The 17251-nt window shown below is 41.4% G+C and overlaps 1 protein-coding gene across 1 annotated transcript in view; it reads right to left on the bottom strand.

The window, feature by feature from the left end:
- Nucleotides 1–10851: 10851 nt before the first annotated feature.
- The window catches only part of cacna1c (calcium channel, voltage-dependent, L type, alpha 1C subunit), a 172594-nt gene continuing 166194 nt past the window's right edge, over nucleotides 10852–17251 (bottom strand). The window contains exons 46-54 of the mRNA XM_070853819.1: nucleotides 16035–16399; nucleotides 15340–15366; nucleotides 13186–13314; nucleotides 12938–13065; nucleotides 12686–12783; nucleotides 12486–12582; nucleotides 12215–12323; nucleotides 11937–12099; nucleotides 10852–11331 (exon numbers count right to left, since the gene is read on the bottom strand). Of these exons, the coding sequence (XP_070709920.1) occupies nucleotides 10852–11331; nucleotides 11937–12099; nucleotides 12215–12323; nucleotides 12486–12582; nucleotides 12686–12783; nucleotides 12938–13065; nucleotides 13186–13314; nucleotides 15340–15366; nucleotides 16035–16399 (1596 nt within the window). The remainder of the gene's footprint in view (nucleotides 11332–11936; nucleotides 12100–12214; nucleotides 12324–12485; nucleotides 12583–12685; nucleotides 12784–12937; nucleotides 13066–13185; nucleotides 13315–15339; nucleotides 15367–16034; nucleotides 16400–17251) is intronic.

Here is a 17251-nt window from a genome sequence, read left to right as displayed (position 1 = left end):
ACCAAGGAGACAAATGGTAGCTGAGGAAACCAAATGATGTTGGGCCAGTGTCACTTAGCAACCTCAGAACCAATGAAATCCCTTGCAGTCGAGGGGGAGTGGCTTATGTCGAACAACTCAGTTACAAAATGGCCACCTGCCTTCAAAGCTACCGCAAGTACAATAACACTCTATTTCATTTTTTGACCATAAATAGTGCTGTTATTAAATACTACATTTAACAGTAGCGTCACTACTAATATTACAACAAGTTGGTCTCTGTGTGAACACTTCTCTTCATACCAAATTAACTTGAGGGTTAATAACAGACTTCTCTCTAACAGAAAAAGAACAAAAACAAACAAACAGCTCAGTCCTGTAAAAGGCCCTTTAACACGTTGCATGAGTAGTGAACTAAGACTATGAACGAGATCATAAGACACTACTGACCAGTGGAGAACAGAGCCACGCAGCCCTGGCAGTTACCCAGTAAGAACGCAACAGAAAAGCTTTCATTAAACACTACTGTTTATGGAGCTGTGGATCCCCTGCCATTAAATCATCAGGCAGGGAAAAGGCCGGGATCTCCCCGCCTGGATTAAAGAAAAATAAATTAAAAATAATCAGTTAGCGCCTGCATGCTGTTAAAGAGGCGTTTCTACACTGGCAAGAAATAACTCGCGGAAGAAAACACTGATAATGTACATGATACTGCTGATGCTCTCAGATGGGCTGAGTCATTCGTTCAAGCTGCATGTACACACACAGGCATACAAGACCTGTTTGTTTCTAACTCTTTGTGGTCAAATGTGGCTTTCTTAGCAAGACGGAACCACTTGGAATCAAAGTTTGTGGAGATCCTAAGCGTCTGCAAAGAGGTCCAATCAGATCTTTTATGTCTGTGGTGTTCAAAACCAGTATAGCTGTCTGAAGTTTCCAACATTTTCTTCCATTGAGGGCTTCTAAAAAAGGAAATTATCCAACCGTAAACCAGTCTAATAATTCAAATACCTAATGTGGCCTTTTAAGATATGTAAGTACACCAGTATGAGCATCACTGCATCCTACATTCAAGGGATGAAATCATTATCATTCATGGCGCAATGTTAAGTAGCTCTTATCAGTGAAATTAGAGAGAAGTAGCAGATTCAGGGAGGCAGAGACATTCATGGTTCCACTGAGGATGAGCTGTTTTAACACCAGAACCACTGACAGAAAGTCTCGTAAAGCTGCTGCCACACCTCTAGAGCGGAGAGTTGGCAGCTGAAGTAATATCCTGAAGAAAGTCACTGTTAGAAACGCTAGCTGGTACAGAAAACTCCTCAATCAACAGGCTGTGGGTGCAGCGCTCCTCTCCAAAAAAAGTGGAACACAAAGAGCACTCTCTGTGTCAGACTTGTGATACTCTAACATGTGCAAACAGGGGTCTACTTTATGATTTATTATCATTTTAAGTGTACGAATAACAGTAAGAGAAGTAGTGAGTGATAAACACGAGGCTTTCGAGGTCTTTACAATGCTAACAGTCGTCCTATCGTTAGGGTGCTGCTGTAGATGCTGCTACACAACGAGTGAGTAATATCTAACTAACCTACATGTGATTTCTAAATCTATTGGGCAAGCTCATGCCATCTATTTGGTTCGTTTTAGGGCTCACCAGCCCCAGGAAAAAGGAGGAGGGTTGTAAATAAATCACATTTTTGTTCCTCACCACTATCTTGAGTAAAGAAATCAGAATTTACCAAGACTGATCGGTGAAGACTTTTCATGCGACTATGAGAGTTTGAGTGTTACTACGAGCCAGTGCTGCACAGTATGCAGAGGGATGGTTATGATTATGTTGGTACTGTTCATGGTTTTAAAGCTTTATGACACACGTACTTGTAATTAGTAAAGTTTTGCAGGTTTAGTGTGAGTTTTTTCACACAACAAATCTTAAAGATAATTTCTCTCTCGCCTGATTCCTAATCAAAATTCACAATTAATCCTTACATTCTAAAAGTATCCATATACTGTGTCTAGTGTGTATTTAATTAAAATGCACCACTGCCATATTAATCTTGTAATCCCAACGCATATTCCTCCTTAAAACCCTGCTTTAGCACTGGCAACACACAGACAAAGGCTAATTTTCACTCAAAGGAAACTTACCGATAATGATTTGTAAACCTAGAGGAAACATTCAGCTGATGGTCAAATCCATTAAAACATTTGTTCTCTGGGTCCCACATAGAAAATGCCCGCACGAGTAGAGTTTAACAGCATGGCACCTCTGAACCGCATCTGGGCATCTTCCCTCAAAGAACGGGACCTCTTTAGATTCTCTGCAAAGTCCAGCTCCAACCTATCATTTGATATCTTATAATTTAGATATAGTTTTTCTACATATAATATCTAAAATAGAAGACACTAGCAATATAAACTTGCATTTCATAATATATTCCCTCTTTAACTTTCTCTTCCATTTCCCACAGCGTTCATCAGCACTGACATCAAAATAAAATCTGTACAACAGAAAAACAGAGAGACGATCCTCTCCTGTTCCTCCAGAAAAGGGAATTCATATTTGAATTAGATTTCATTTGATTAATTAGATTACTACAAGAGACTATACTGATTTTTACCTAGAAAACAAAGGAAAATAATATCTATATTCAAAATAGTCCTTTTAAAATATTTTTGTCAGATCAAACGATGACCAACAAACACTTCTGTTTACAAGAAAATATAACGTGCATCTGTTCCACCGATGCTCGATCCACGTGAGAAAATGACCAAGACAGCAACACGACTCCTGCTTTCCAGCCTCGCTCACTCTGCTGAATTAAGCAACACATATCTGTGTGTGGTTCAGGATAAACACACAACTCTAATACTTTTCAATGGTGCGCGCGTGTAAAAGAGTATTTTTGTTAAAGCATGTTGGATGACATCTTTTCCTAACACTGAGCAGCTTGAAATATATTCACGTACACATACAGCAGCTCTGCCACACAAACGCCAAGTATTTTTGAGTTTTCATGGCCCTCGCTGTCAAAGATGCAAAACACAAAGTCAACATTTCTTAGATCAAATCTGCCGCAAACCAATTCTGTCTCAACTTTTCTTCCAGGCTACATCCACCTCAACTTTTTCCATAAACACACAAAATGATTTCGTTGGTCGGCTGCTGAACTTGTTTACTTCCTTGTCTGCATTCAGTGAGAATTTCTCTACACAGATGTAGTTCAAGTCCTCGGATTCCTCTCTTGGAAGATAAAAATAGAAGCTACATGATTTTCATGGCTCAAAGCATAGAGAGATATATTCCTTTTAAGGTGATTTTTTTTTGTTTTTGGTTAGATGTATTTAATAGGTTAAATAATGCATTTGAAAAAGCAGTGTATATGTGTATGTAGGTGTGTGTGTGTGTGTGTGTGTGTGGTTCGCTGATGTAGGACTAGTGAAAGAGAGACAGCTGTCTCGGTGCTACAGTAGAAAAATGACCAGACTTTGACCTGTTCTGACAGGTTGCTGGTACGTCTTCCAGCTCACATCACAAAAAAACAAGACAGCACATCTGCGGGGTAGATTTCAGGTCTCTCTGTTGCTTAAAGTAGATTTAAATAGTACATTTTGGCTTATGAACAATATTAATTTCTTTAAAAGCTGAACAAAGAGCCTTCAAAATGAAAATCATTTGTTATTAGTTTGTTATTTCTGTTAAATATCCTAATCATATTTAAGCCATATTTCTATGGACTGAAAAGCCACATAGTCTAGGAGTCATCCAAACCCATCGTGTGTATGCCATCAGCTTATTAATACAATCTAGTTTCTTCTTCCTTAAATATGACTACATCATTCCCTGCTGGTTCCTTTTGGTCAAAAGTACAGTCAATAAAGTGGGACTCTGTTGAATAAATTCATACTGACATTCAGTCAGTAGGCCTATATGACACATTTTCATCATGTTTCAGTAGCTACATTCCCAAATAAGTGTCTTGCCATTTCCTTACTCTAACATTCTGGTGATTAAATATCATATATTCATATACGTATATCTTGCTGTAGAATAGTATATGGTATATAAAAATATACAATCATTGGCTAGTGGTGAGACACAAGATCATTCACATAGGACCAATACTTTATATCCCTAGAGAGAGATGCCCATGCTCATAAAACATTACTTGGATATATAATTCACCGTGTAAGAACTTAGACCACCCTGATATTCAGACTTGAAAAAATAAAACTTTCTACCATCCAACAATCCTACTCAGACCAAAAAACCCCCACTGCTTCCCTTTGTCGTCGACTAGATTGTTCTGCATCTATCAGAAACCAGCCTTTTACTCTCCCTCTATCTTTGCTTTCACTTGAGGAAATGCTTTGAATTTGAACGGACGGGTGCGGTTTTCAGTTTGTCTAGCTGTGGGTGGAGATCCAGGGAGGCAGCAGATACAGCTGCAGATTAGCAGCCTGATAAACTGGCCTCTAACTATCCACAGAGAGCCACAGAGAGGCGCACACACACATAAACAAGAGACTTGTGACTTGCAAAACACAGGTGTAACTAATCTCATTAATAATGGCTGCATTCCATTTAGTGGTCGGTGCCTGCTGGTTTACTGATACACCAAACTAGAAATGAACCGTGATTGAAGTTATTAGTTACATGTGTGCTTTCCCTACTAATCAGTGAAAATGTTGTTAAGCTGTTAAAAAGGGCTGTTCCAATTCCACACTACACTCTAGATACAAAATACAGGAAGTATAGAAGTCGGCCTATTAATGACACTATCACATATGATCGTGAAAAACGGGGATTTTTTTATGTGCTGTGTTCTGGTACTTTTCAGGAGATGTCTTGTTTCCATCTGTAATTAGTTTTATATAACACATTATATCACATTTTACACACACACACACACACACAAGGCAATGAGCTGTACTGCTAAGCCTGTGTGAAATAGTTGTGTAAGGTTTTCTGTGACTCTGGAGGAGTTCTGTCAAATCTGAGAAAATATCACAGATGATTAATGGGAGGCCTGCATTAAAAACAGAGGGGATGAAGTTCAAAAGATGTGGGCAGAAAAATATGGTTTTTTTAGTTGAATTATGGGAAATGTAGTATATTTTTTTACCTACAGTTTTGGGCATATCTAATTTTGCCATTTTATTGTGAACACATGAAGTACTTAAAACCTGAGAGTGCAGTATGGAATTGGGACGCAGCTTCAGGTTAAGCTGTGGATCTTAAATTGACGATAGCATGTACATTGTTTTCACTTTGTGCTTGCATCTAATATGCAATAAAGTGTGTATGTGTGATCTCACTCCTGCCTTTGTCTCCTGAGCCTTGATTTCAATCCACCCACATTTTTGTAAAAACTGCTAATTATGAGCAAGTTGGTTCATAAGATACTAATTATTTCCACTGGTCCATCTTCCACATGTCAGACGAGGAAAAGTTAGATAGGAGCTGAAGACACAGACAATAGCAACACGTAGGCAAAGAAGTAGTGACGCCTGTCTAAACTGGGAGTAAAAATATTCGCTTTTTGTCTCAACTTTTGACAATCATATAAACATGAGCTCTGTCCTTAAGAACCAGGAAAATGAACTGAAAGCCCATTAGACACAAGATATGCAAAATCACCTTCCACATCCCCCTCCACTGCTATCCACAGTCAGATGTTTATCTAAAGAAGAAATACTGACTTTAATCTTATGTACACTATATAGAAATAGCTACTCTGTCATAATGTGATATGATACTTAACCTGATAAAAACGAAACGACTGCAAAAACCCGGCACGCTCAATGTCAACATGTGAACCTCATGCAATACTGTTGGTACACCCACTTAGCTCAGTCCATTTAAAAACTAACTGGAAACTGACGACAGGAAGGGGTACAGTCAAAAACATATTGAGACAGGGAGGTGAAGTTAGTTGCTTTTGCTGCTGAATTGTCAAAATAATTAATTAGCTTTTCATTCTGGGTCTCCACTGGCTGCATGTCAAACCAAGAGCAAAAACACCAATTTCATGTTGCTGTCTCAGTACTTGTTTTTGACTGCAGGTGCAGATCCAACACCCCGGCACGAGAGAGATAAATAAATACATCTTTACTATACTGCACTGTAATGTACCTGATTTCAAGTATGTTAGGTTTCTCTGGCATGGAAACCACTGAGTTTACTTAGAAATGTAACAAACAGAAAAATAAAACAAAACATTGTCATGATATTGATTTTTTTTTTACACTTTCACAAGTATATTTACTTCGGGAACCTTGTATACAGTCATAGTTATTGCATTGTTTTTGCATATCTTGTGGGATGCAGGATTACACCCACTCATACCATATACTGCAACACAACATCTCATAGTTCATGCTAACCTATATGTAACATAAAAAACGCATTTCTGCTCCACTCCACACGGGGGCACCACAGGCCTCTGAATCCCTCTCCCTGCATATGAAACCAAAGAGCCTTTGGACAGACACAACAAAGCCTGGTTTGGCACTTCTGATGTGCAGGGTTTATAAATGAACATTTCCTAGGAACATAAAAGTAAAGGATTTGAACTGAATGTAGTTTCTTCATGCATGTATGCATCATCTATGCTCTATATTGGACATTTCATTGATTCCTTAAAGTAATTAATTACATAGTTTCTTATCAAAACTTGAGAGAGTGACATTCATAGCTGTTGAATTGGCTGACACAATCCCGGTAGCAGCTTGGATAAAAGACTACCACTTTACAATTCAGATGCCTGCTGGTTACGTTTATTATTGAGGATTTACCATAGACCTAATAATGATTAGGTTTTGTAAATCAGCATTAATAACCAGGGGGTGAACTCATTATTTCTTTTAAATTCAGGGTAATAAAATGTTATCAGGGATGATCCAACAAAGTGTGGAAACAAAAACTAAAGGTTAAAACGCTGAACCCAGATGCTTCACTGCATACACATTAACATGCTTGACCACCTAAAGCTGCCTTCTTAACTTGTAGACTTAAAGTTTGACTTAGAAATACAGCTTATAAGGAAATTGAGCCACTAGCCACAAAGTAGCCTGTTAGCTTATGGTACCAAGTTATTTCAATAATGAGCTATTTTCATGAGGTGCTTTTAGGATAAATTGAAAAAAAGAACGAAACGCTGAGGATATTTTATGAAACCCGAGGGAAAAAAAAAACAACAGGCTAAATGTCAGGGAGGGTATTCCTTTGACAACACAGACTTCTTCGGGGGTTTGCAGTATGATCATAACACAAAACAACAATAGCACTGCCACTAAACACGTTCAACATTCACATTTAGATTGCATAATAATGTCAGAAGTCTGTTACTGGCACAGGATGCAGTGTATGGCAGTGTGTTCATGCATACCCTTCCCTGCCACAAACCTGCTCTGCTTAACATGTATGAACGAGAGCGCAGAAGTTAGTCCTGACTGGTGAATTAAAGTGAAAACTAATGGCTATAGGTTGGCATGTAATGGTGCCTCTGGGTGTCTTTCAAAGTGAGATAATTAGAATAAAGATATAGTGTATGTATATAATATAGAATGTTTTGAAACAACTGCTTTCCTCTCTTGTCCGAAGCTATTGCAACTTATTTGGATTTTTTAGAACTAATGAGAAACTTTAAGTTTAAAAGTACAATTTTTAACCTAAAATTTACTTAATTACGAAACTTTTTCTGCTGCTTTGACAAGATTCACACGAGACCTGTACTGGTAAGGTACAGACTTTCAATAAAATCCTTGTGTCTGGTTGACTTTGCATCGGGATTCTGGAGGTAACAACAATTATGCTTTTCCAAATGTACAGTGGGTGGCAATATTTTAACATAAGAGAGCTGAATTTAATCATTTTAGCTTTAAATGCTATGAATTTGTTTAATAAATGTAACAAGTGGTACCAAAAATGTGATACTATCAGTAGGAATGTTTTTTTTTTGGGAGAAGATACAATATCAAAGAGTGACCTGTGCCCTGGGTAATGAACTGAGGCCTGAGGTCCATACCTGTGTCATTATAGAGAAATATAAAGTTGTCAGCATGCTACGCAAAATCTATTACTAGGAAATTAAACGAAAATCGCAGCAGGGATAATCAACAACACAACTTCCCTCCAAGCTGACAGTTTTCTGATCAATATCCAATAATTTATCACATTACAATTATCACATCTTGTCAATTACCAATTAATTTCCTGTCTGTAGTGTATTTTCAGTACTCCGTTTGACCAGTACACGATATTACAGACAGGGACCTATTTCATCTCTAACAATGACAATAAATCATAATGTTTTCGGATATGGGCAGACCTCAGACAAAGAGATGTGATTCAGAAGTCTTGCAGCATCTGTACACCAGCCCTAATAGTTCATTTGGAGATTGAATGATGAAATCATGTGAATACGGTGTGTTACAGCCAAGCGAACAGGGCGCCATCCCCCTGTTCAGTCACGAGGCGTCACTGTGGCAGTACGAATTTGGTGCTTCTACCATTCAGAGTGACCATCCACCATGAAGAAGAACAGCAGCAATTGCCAAAAGGCTTGTTACCTTCTGGCCAAGCTGCAACGCCAAACCTCATCACCACTGTAAACTTAACTGTCACCCTGACCTGCTGGAGACCTTACGCCTAACTACCTCTAGACAGAAAAACAAAGAAAAAGTAATGCGATGACTGATTTTCAAAGAGTGGCTTCTGACTGCAGCTTGGCTAAAAAGTAAAAACCGTGCTAAAGAAATCACAAAGCTTTGGAAGCATGCCTGTCCATGGTAACCCTGTGTTAAGGAGGCCCATTATCACACTCACACACACACACACACACGCACACACGCACACACACACACACCCTTGCACGCACACACAATACCATACTTGTAATGCTACCTTAATTTACTGTCTAGGCTTAAAATCAGCTTTTTAGAATACATAAGTAACCACTCGAAATACAGGCACGCACATACAAACGCACATCCTCACACGCATTTTTTTCTCTTCTGGGAAAAATAAATAAATAAATAGATACAATCTGTAAAAGGTGCATACTGATAGAGAGAAAGACCCCCCTTTTAGATACACGCTATCTCATACACTCACTCGCACACACGTCCTGTACTAAAACGCAGACACACACCCGCACGCACAAATATAGTTATACACTCGCACGCAAACACTACGCCCTGCTTCGATACTTAAAACCTCTTAAAATTCTCCTAAAATAAACCGAGCAAAAATACATTTATAAGACCAGCACCCCGATTGTGCAAACAAATCAAGGATAAATTAAACCAATAACATCATGAATATAAAACAAAATAGTCATGGCTAGCCAGTTTTGCACAATATTGAACTGTTAAATACATAGTGGGCGTGGTCTGTAGAGAGAGTGTGTGGCAGCAAATCCAATAGGATTCTAAGCTGAGAGGAAGAGGAGGGTTTTGGAGAAGGAAGTGAGGTTGATTGACGGACAGATCCTCTGTAGATCCATGCCCAGAGTCTGTTTTCTTTTCAATCGGTCACTCCCATTCTCTCCTCCACCCTCCATCTCTGTTGCCCTGGTCGACACATCCCAAGGGCTGAAAAAGCAAAAACCCAGCGATGGAGGGAGACGGATGGTGGAATAACCAAAGAGGAAGGGAGGAAGGACAGAGGGAGGAGTGAGGAACGGCGAGGTATGAGGCAGAAAAGGGGGCACGCTGTCTCTGATTAGCCACCAAATGCTCCTCCCATTTCCTGTTTGGGGCAGGAAGTGGGTGTGGCCAAACAAGGAAAAGCGACAGAGGAGGCAGAGCCAGAATAAGGTGACCGACGAGGTGAGTTTGTCTCTCGCTGGCGTCTTATTGACCAGCAGATAAAAGAGCTGGCTGCCTTCCTGTTGGCCAGAGAGTGTCTCTCTCTGCCCGTGGCCCCCTACAGCAGCCCTGTTGTGGCTGCAGGTCCATCCCTCAAATCCTTCCCCCCCTTGGCAGGGGGTGGTGTGTCACCTTAATCCCACCCCCAGGCTGGCAGGGCTGTGCTCCAAGGTTCCTTAGCTTTGGAAGAGGAAGAGAAATGAGATTTCAAACAGGGTTGTCTTCGCCCCCGTTTACTCAATACAGCGCTTCATCATCAGTGAACCATAAGGAGGAATTGACCTTTGACCTCAAGTGGGTGCGGTCAGATGTGAATCCTTAACTGACCCCCCCCCACAAGCTGGTCTGCTGTCCCCTACCTGGCTTCATGGCGGCCAGACAAACAACAATAACACAACACCAAAGTAGGCAGAGGAAATGAAAACAATAAACAGATTATGTCGACTGCAGGAAATCAACAAAATGGACTTCCTGCCTTTGTTGTTTCCTTTCCACCTTTCCTTGATCCCTACTTTCCCCTCGCTTTTTGGCTTGTCTCTACTTTTCGGCTCTTCACGCTGTGAGGACATGATAAAACTGTGAGGCACTTTAGAGACACACTCAGACACGTGTGGAGAACACACGCACACACGTACATGTACAAATCAAGAAAATTATAGCTCACACACACACACACACACACACACACACACACACACACAGACATACACTCAGATAGTATACCATGGTATACTTTACTATAAACACTCAAACACAGACGTACAAACTCATATAAACCAACAAAGTCGTAAGCAGGTGTTTAAAGTTGCGTCACTGGCCGCCAACGTCCAGAGCGGTTACGTCTGGCAGAGAGGCAGACAAAGTGTGTGTTGGTGTGTGTGTGAGGGGCGGGGACAGACAGAGCCAGCTGCAGCGCCGTTACCCGGCACTGACAATCGTCAGTCTCTGATGATGTCAGAGGGGCCAGTCGGCCGATCAAACCCATCAAGCCGACTCCTACAAACTCGTCACACACTCCATATCCTCATCCTCCAACAGCCCGCTGTTCCTCTGCCGCGCTACTTCAATCACAACTGAGCCTCTGTGGTGCCCCTCCTCCCTCCCCTCTGCCTCTTCCTCCTCCTCTTCTTGTCCCCTCCTTCCTGCCAGCAGCTCCTGCCGCTCCTCTACTGAGGACGGCCCATGGATGGAGCCTCTGCTTCCTCCGGCCTCTTCCCCACCCTCGCTGACCACTCGGTCTCTTTGCGTTGCTGCTGTTGCTGTGTGGAAGGGGATGAGGTTGCCGTTGGGGCTGTGCTGGGAGGTGGAGGAGGTGCTAGATGTGGCGTTCGTGGCGGTGTTGCCATTGAGAATGTTGTTGGCAGCGTGCTCCATCTCCTCGATGGTCATGTCGCAGGCGTCGGCCAACTCAGCTTTCGTCACCTCGATGAACGACGGGTCCTGGGCGAAATGACCCAAACCCTCTGATATTAGCACCTTGAGAGGGAAATAAGGAAGAGAGGAATGGACGGACAGGAAGGGAGGAAGACAGAAAATAGAGAAAAATGGCAGGATGGAGGAAGAGGAAGAGAGAAAAGCAGTTTAATGTAATAGTTACAGCTGCTACTAATGATTATGTTCACTGTCGATGTAATTGCTATTCTTTTTCTGACTATGGCAGTTTCCTAGAGCTGAAGGTGATATCATCAAACACAGCGTCATCTACTTGTGACCACTTATCACAGGTGTCAGAAGTCTATAAATGACAAGTCTCTCTATCTCTAAATCTCACAGATTATCTTCTTTGGATACATCTTTTATGCCAAAAGTAGTAAAACTATCCAATATTTCACAAAAAAGCAAAAGCTAGAGATAAGAATCCAAATTTGTGGAGCAGAACACACCATGAACCCCTCAGATTTGGCCTGTGGCCACTGGTGTGATCTCAACTCCCAGGCTGGGAATCACTGACATAAAACAAAGAAAAGCAACAAATCCTCACAACTGAGGATTGTTTCAGTTCCAGCTGAATGCAGTCTAATTAACCTGTACACACACACACACACACACACACACACACACACACACACACACACACTCACCGCCTCCACCAGACTGCCTGCGCTGCCGTGAGACAGTGAGCTGGAGTCTTTTCCCAGTAGCGAGGGCACTGTGAGCGACACCGGCCGTGGTGGTCTTTGATTAGACACGCTGGGGGTGGGGCTAGGACTGGGCACCCGGCTGTTCCCATTACTGTCGCTGTACCTAGGAGCAATACATTTGTTTATTTTTCCTGTAGCATCATAAGTAGCATCATAACAGCTACTGGGACAAATGTACTGTGAGCTGTTACACTTCTTTTCAAGGTGCTTGGTCTTACCAGGGCCCACAGTTGACGGAGGGCAAACTGGTGTTGAGCTTTTCATGGGAGTTGGAGCCCTCTAGCCTCAGAGAGGGCACTCGCTGGTAGGAGGCATCACTGCCATGGGCTGGAAAAACAAAGACAGGAGAAGCAACAATTAGTACAATGACAAAGTAACAAGTAATGACAAAGTTGCAACATAACAAGAAAAATATGCACTTCAAAATTCACTTTTCTGAATTTATGACTGCTGGGGTAAAGTGCTTAAACAGATTTTGGTGCAGTATACCTGTGGGACTGGCTGGAGGAGTGGAGCACAGTCGGCTGAAGAGGGTCGGGGAGTGACTCCGTCTTAGCAGAGGACTCAACCCTGCGACTGCCAGAGCCTGGACAAGGAGAGAGCAGCGGTGGGAGTTAAACTTCACATAGTGCAGCTACAACTTCCTTGTGAAAGAGTATTTTTGTGTGATTTTTTGGGGAATCTTCTACCTGATGATGTACAAGGTGTAGTGGCACAGCTGTCTTCTGGGAGACGTCTGGCCTCGACTGTCTCCTGAGACACTCCAGATGGAAGGACGATCTCCGCCCTGACACACACACAAATATGCAAAAACAAAGCACGCAAAAATTAGTGCATTTAAGAAGAAGTGGGCATTGTATTCACGTGAACACATGACTATGTGTGCCAACACTTCTGAAGTTCAGTTTTGTAGGAAGGATTACGCATGCGTGTCTACTCACCCAGAGAAGTGGGGCAGAGGAAGACTGTCCTAGGAGACTGCCACCCTCCTCCTCCTCTTCTGTCTTCTACTTCCTCTCCTTCCTCCATGGGAGTCAACTGCTTACACGCTTCATCGTGATACACCAGCCTGATGAGCACGCACGAACAAAGAAAGAGGAGTTAATGAAAAAAAACAACACACAATCGATCAAACGCGGAGATGAAAACTGAATTGTTTTGTGTGTGTGTGTGTGTGTCCGAGCAGTACATGTCAGAGGAGAGCGAGTGGTCATCCTCATGGTACTCCCTGTCGTCGCCGTAGCTCTCATCATACGTTTCCTCCATTGACCCTTCGCCTCTTCGGATGATTGGCAGACGGCTGTCACTTGAGTCCGAGCTACAAACAAGCAAGCACACAACCCAGACAAACAGACAAACAAATGTAAACACAGACCACAGACGGAAAATCAGATAGACAAATAGGTGGACAGATGTAAACATAAACACACAGAAAAAAAAAAGGAAGCAGCTGATTAGCAAAGAATTCAGAGAGGAGCTTAGGAGGAGAGACTGAGAAACCCACTGAGGTTTAACTACTGCATATAGGAAGAGAGGAGGAAATAGCTAGAGGGAAAGAAGGAGGAGAAGCAGGTGGGAACTATTCGGTTAAAGCGAATTTGTAAAAAGCATCGAAGGCAACACCTGGAATATGACAAACTGATAGCACGACTGAGGCGCAGACATCTTTCAAAAACAAAGACTAGGGCCGACAATGTGACGGCTCGTAACAGCAGATGATGATAGCTAATACTTGGAGAGCAGCACTTTAATGTAGGCCAACTGAGAAATTAAACAGGTGCTCTTTATGCTCTTCTCATCATTTAAAATGAAGCTCCAGAATTAGATGTCTGTCTTTTTTTTTTTACTCATCTTTTAAGAGGCAAATGCCTAGTCTTTAAGTCTGTCCTATTCCCTGTTCTTTTCAAATGCCAAAATCTTGGTTGTGTTAGTTCCTCTCCTCACAGATAAATCTTAAACTCTATGTATAATATGTATTAAATTGCATTTTCTTTGCATTCCAAAGATGTCTTGCCACCCTATCTGTCCACATCTGTTTCATACTCCAGTCTTAAGCTTTAAAGAGACATCCTGACATTTGAAATCTCCTCTTTTCTTCTTCATCAGATTGTTTACTTAAAGGCTTCAATACGTCAACTTCCCAAAACCACCTGTGAATGATGAATGTGATGCAAATTAAAACCAAGAGTCATAACAAACTGCTTAGTACCAGTACAGCATTTCTAATGTTGAATGATCACAAATACAATTAACCAACTTTTTAGGCACCAGCACAGGAACTTCTCCTGAGAATTGTCTGGTGAAGAAGACCAGAATCAAATTTCTAATCGTCAAGATGTCCCTTTAATCCACAGCTATTTTAGAGCTCCACAGCAAACTCTGGGTTAGAACAGCATGTGATTAAAGCCTGACTAAGACTGTTCTGGATGTGTTTGATCAAAGTCCCTCCACTTGGCAGCTGGGTGGAGGTTACTCTGAAGCTAAATCAAGCAAATCCAAAGAGTATCAGAAAGCTGACACTTTGATTTGCCTGTAATGGAGCACCTAATTCTAGATCACCTCCTGTCGTAATGCAGGGAAAATTATTTCATCAAACTCCCTCTCTAATTAATGAAAGAGCTTATTCAGTGGACCCCAATCCATACCTGCAGGCTAACCATTTTGTAAACAATTATAAAGGTGTAGAGCCCTGCTAGCCCTGGAAGCTGCAACGTCTCTTCAGGAAGGAAAAAAATGACCAACATATTAACGCTTTTGCTGCTCTCATAGCCTCGCCAGTAATAAGGCTAAAAGTATTCAGTTTATTTTGCGGGTAGTGCTGATGACTGAGAGACAGACATGCCAACCTTAGACCCCTGCCTCTCTAATGGCAAAATGAAAAGAGCAACCATGACAATGCAACATTAGTTAGCCCAATACAGTGTGCCTTGTTTTAACTTTCAGATGTGTCTGCACATTACAGTTTCTACACAGGAGACCAAGAGAGACATTGTGTCTAACCCAGACCTGCCACAAAATGCAAAAACAGTGCAGAGAACGGCAGCAGTAAGAGCCTTTGATAGGAAAGGTTTGGTCGTGTTGCACCAAACAGTCCATCTACGGCTTTGGTAGCAGATTTTATAGTAGCAGCATGGAGCCTGGCTTTTGCTACAGCAACTAAAGCATTATGTGCATAGCAACAAGTCTCACTATAGCACTCTGACAGCGATGCCATTTTATGGAGCTTTATGAAACTGTTTTACACGCATTTCACACACACACACACACACACACACACTCACAAACACACACTCACACACGCACGCACAAACATGTTTTCTCTTTCTGTCCCCTGGCAACATACCGCATGAGGGTGTCATAAAAACACGTCCTGCTTGCCACCATAAACAAAAGACAGGGAAAGAAAAAGAAAGTGAAGGAAATATAAGAACCAGTTACGTCCATACTGAAATGTCATGTTTATCATAATTTGGCTCCCTAGCTAAATATCTTTAATGATGGTCAGGAAAAAGAGACTAATGTAAGATAAGATTTATTTTTCATAACTTTTGAAATGACAAAATCTCATCTGAAGAAAGGGAAGAACGTAAGATGAAATTCAATTTTGCAGAGATTCATTTTAGAGATTACCTCCACAGGTTTATTGGTTTCTCTTGGTGTTAACTGTAAACTTAAAAGTCACTGAATTAAAAAACAACCGATGTGAGTCATAACAACTACTAACATTACAGGCAGAGCGCATCACATTATGTGGTTCCCTGTCTAAATGAACGAAAACAATACAATAATATATGTATATAATATTTAATGATTAATGAAATTATGCAATTTCTCTCCAAAAACCTGAGAAGGGAATCTCCAAAAATAAATCTCTGCAAAAATAAATCTCATCATTACACTAACAATTATTGCCCCAGTTCAAGATCAAATAAAGGAGGAAATGAAAAGACACCACTTCAGCAAAAACAAAAAAAAACAAAAAACTTGTTAAACACTTAATGAGGGGCAGATGTAACCTGCTGTCTGGCCGGCACTCACCTCTTTGGAGGAAAGCACCACGCAGATCTTGGCAGCAGGATGGGGGTGAGTGGCTGTCCTGTGTGCCCGTCCACAGTGCTGATGGACGGACTTGGGAATCGACTGATTCCCTGAGTTGCCACTCCGGCCATGCCAGTGTTGTTGGCATTGTTGATGTTGGCATTGGAGCCTGATGAGGAGTAAGAGGAAGGGGTGAAAGTGGTTGAGTCCATGAGCTTCTCGTGGGACGGGCTCTCGCCTTCGCAAGGGGAGCCCTTCTGGCTGATGTGCAAGGGACGCTGGGTAGTGAAGGACTGTGGGAAGGAGCTACGGCCATCGCTCTGGTTGTAATAGTTGACGTGGTTGCTGAAAAGCCCACCTGTACGCTACAGGGTGAGAGGAGAGGATGAAGAGAGGAGGAAGGGGAATTGAGATAATTGAAGAAACAGAAAAGGGAGCGGAGAAAAGGAAAGATGAGAACAGTGGAAAAGGTATGGAGTTAAAATTATGTTTAAGTAAAGAAAATCATTATATCTCACTAAGCTCAAACACTCGGTCAGAATCATAACTCACATTCACTGCTAGCAGCAACAAAGCATTACTCAGCCAAGATGGAAGCGCAACGCAAAAGCCTTGTATCACAAACCATGGACACGTTGTATTTGCAATGTATCTCCAAATCCGAAATGTATTTTTTAACAGATGAAATCTTTGACATGGGAGCAGAATGAATGAATCTGGCAGAAAATCTTGGTCTAAAATCTCCATAATGCTCAATAAGAGGTGTCAGAGGAGTGCTGTGATTCTCTTTCTAGTCAAATTAAATTATGCTGCTCAAAAATATATAAAACCACTTATTTCATGCTTATCCGTGTCACATACAGTACGTAAAGAAGAGCACATGAATGTGGCAATGACACTGACAATGGAGGCTGATGTTTAGCAAAACTCACCCTTGAGCGAAGAGGTGTGTGTGTGTGTGTGTGTGTGTGTGTAGTTTTTGTCAGGAGCGTAAAGTTACAGTGCTCAACTATTTGATGAAATGTTGCCGTGCTTGATTCTGTAATTTTATTCAGCTGAATAATATTAAAAATTTTAATCAAAATAAATATTTTAATATTTACGGGTATTGAATGTGTGTCCAAAATATATATGTCCAATTATCAGAATTGACTTCAGTGTGTGCAGTGACTGGTAGCCAAGCTATGTAGTGGAGAATGAGGCTTTTTCAATGTCTT

The sequence above is a fragment of the Pempheris klunzingeri genome, chromosome 22 (genome assembly GCF_042242105.1).
Source record: "Pempheris klunzingeri isolate RE-2024b chromosome 22, fPemKlu1.hap1, whole genome shotgun sequence".
Classification (NCBI taxonomy): Eukaryota; Metazoa; Chordata; class Actinopteri; order Acropomatiformes; family Pempheridae; genus Pempheris; species Pempheris klunzingeri.
Note: the sequence above shows the minus strand (reverse complement) of the source record. Positions and strands in the feature narration are given on the sequence as shown.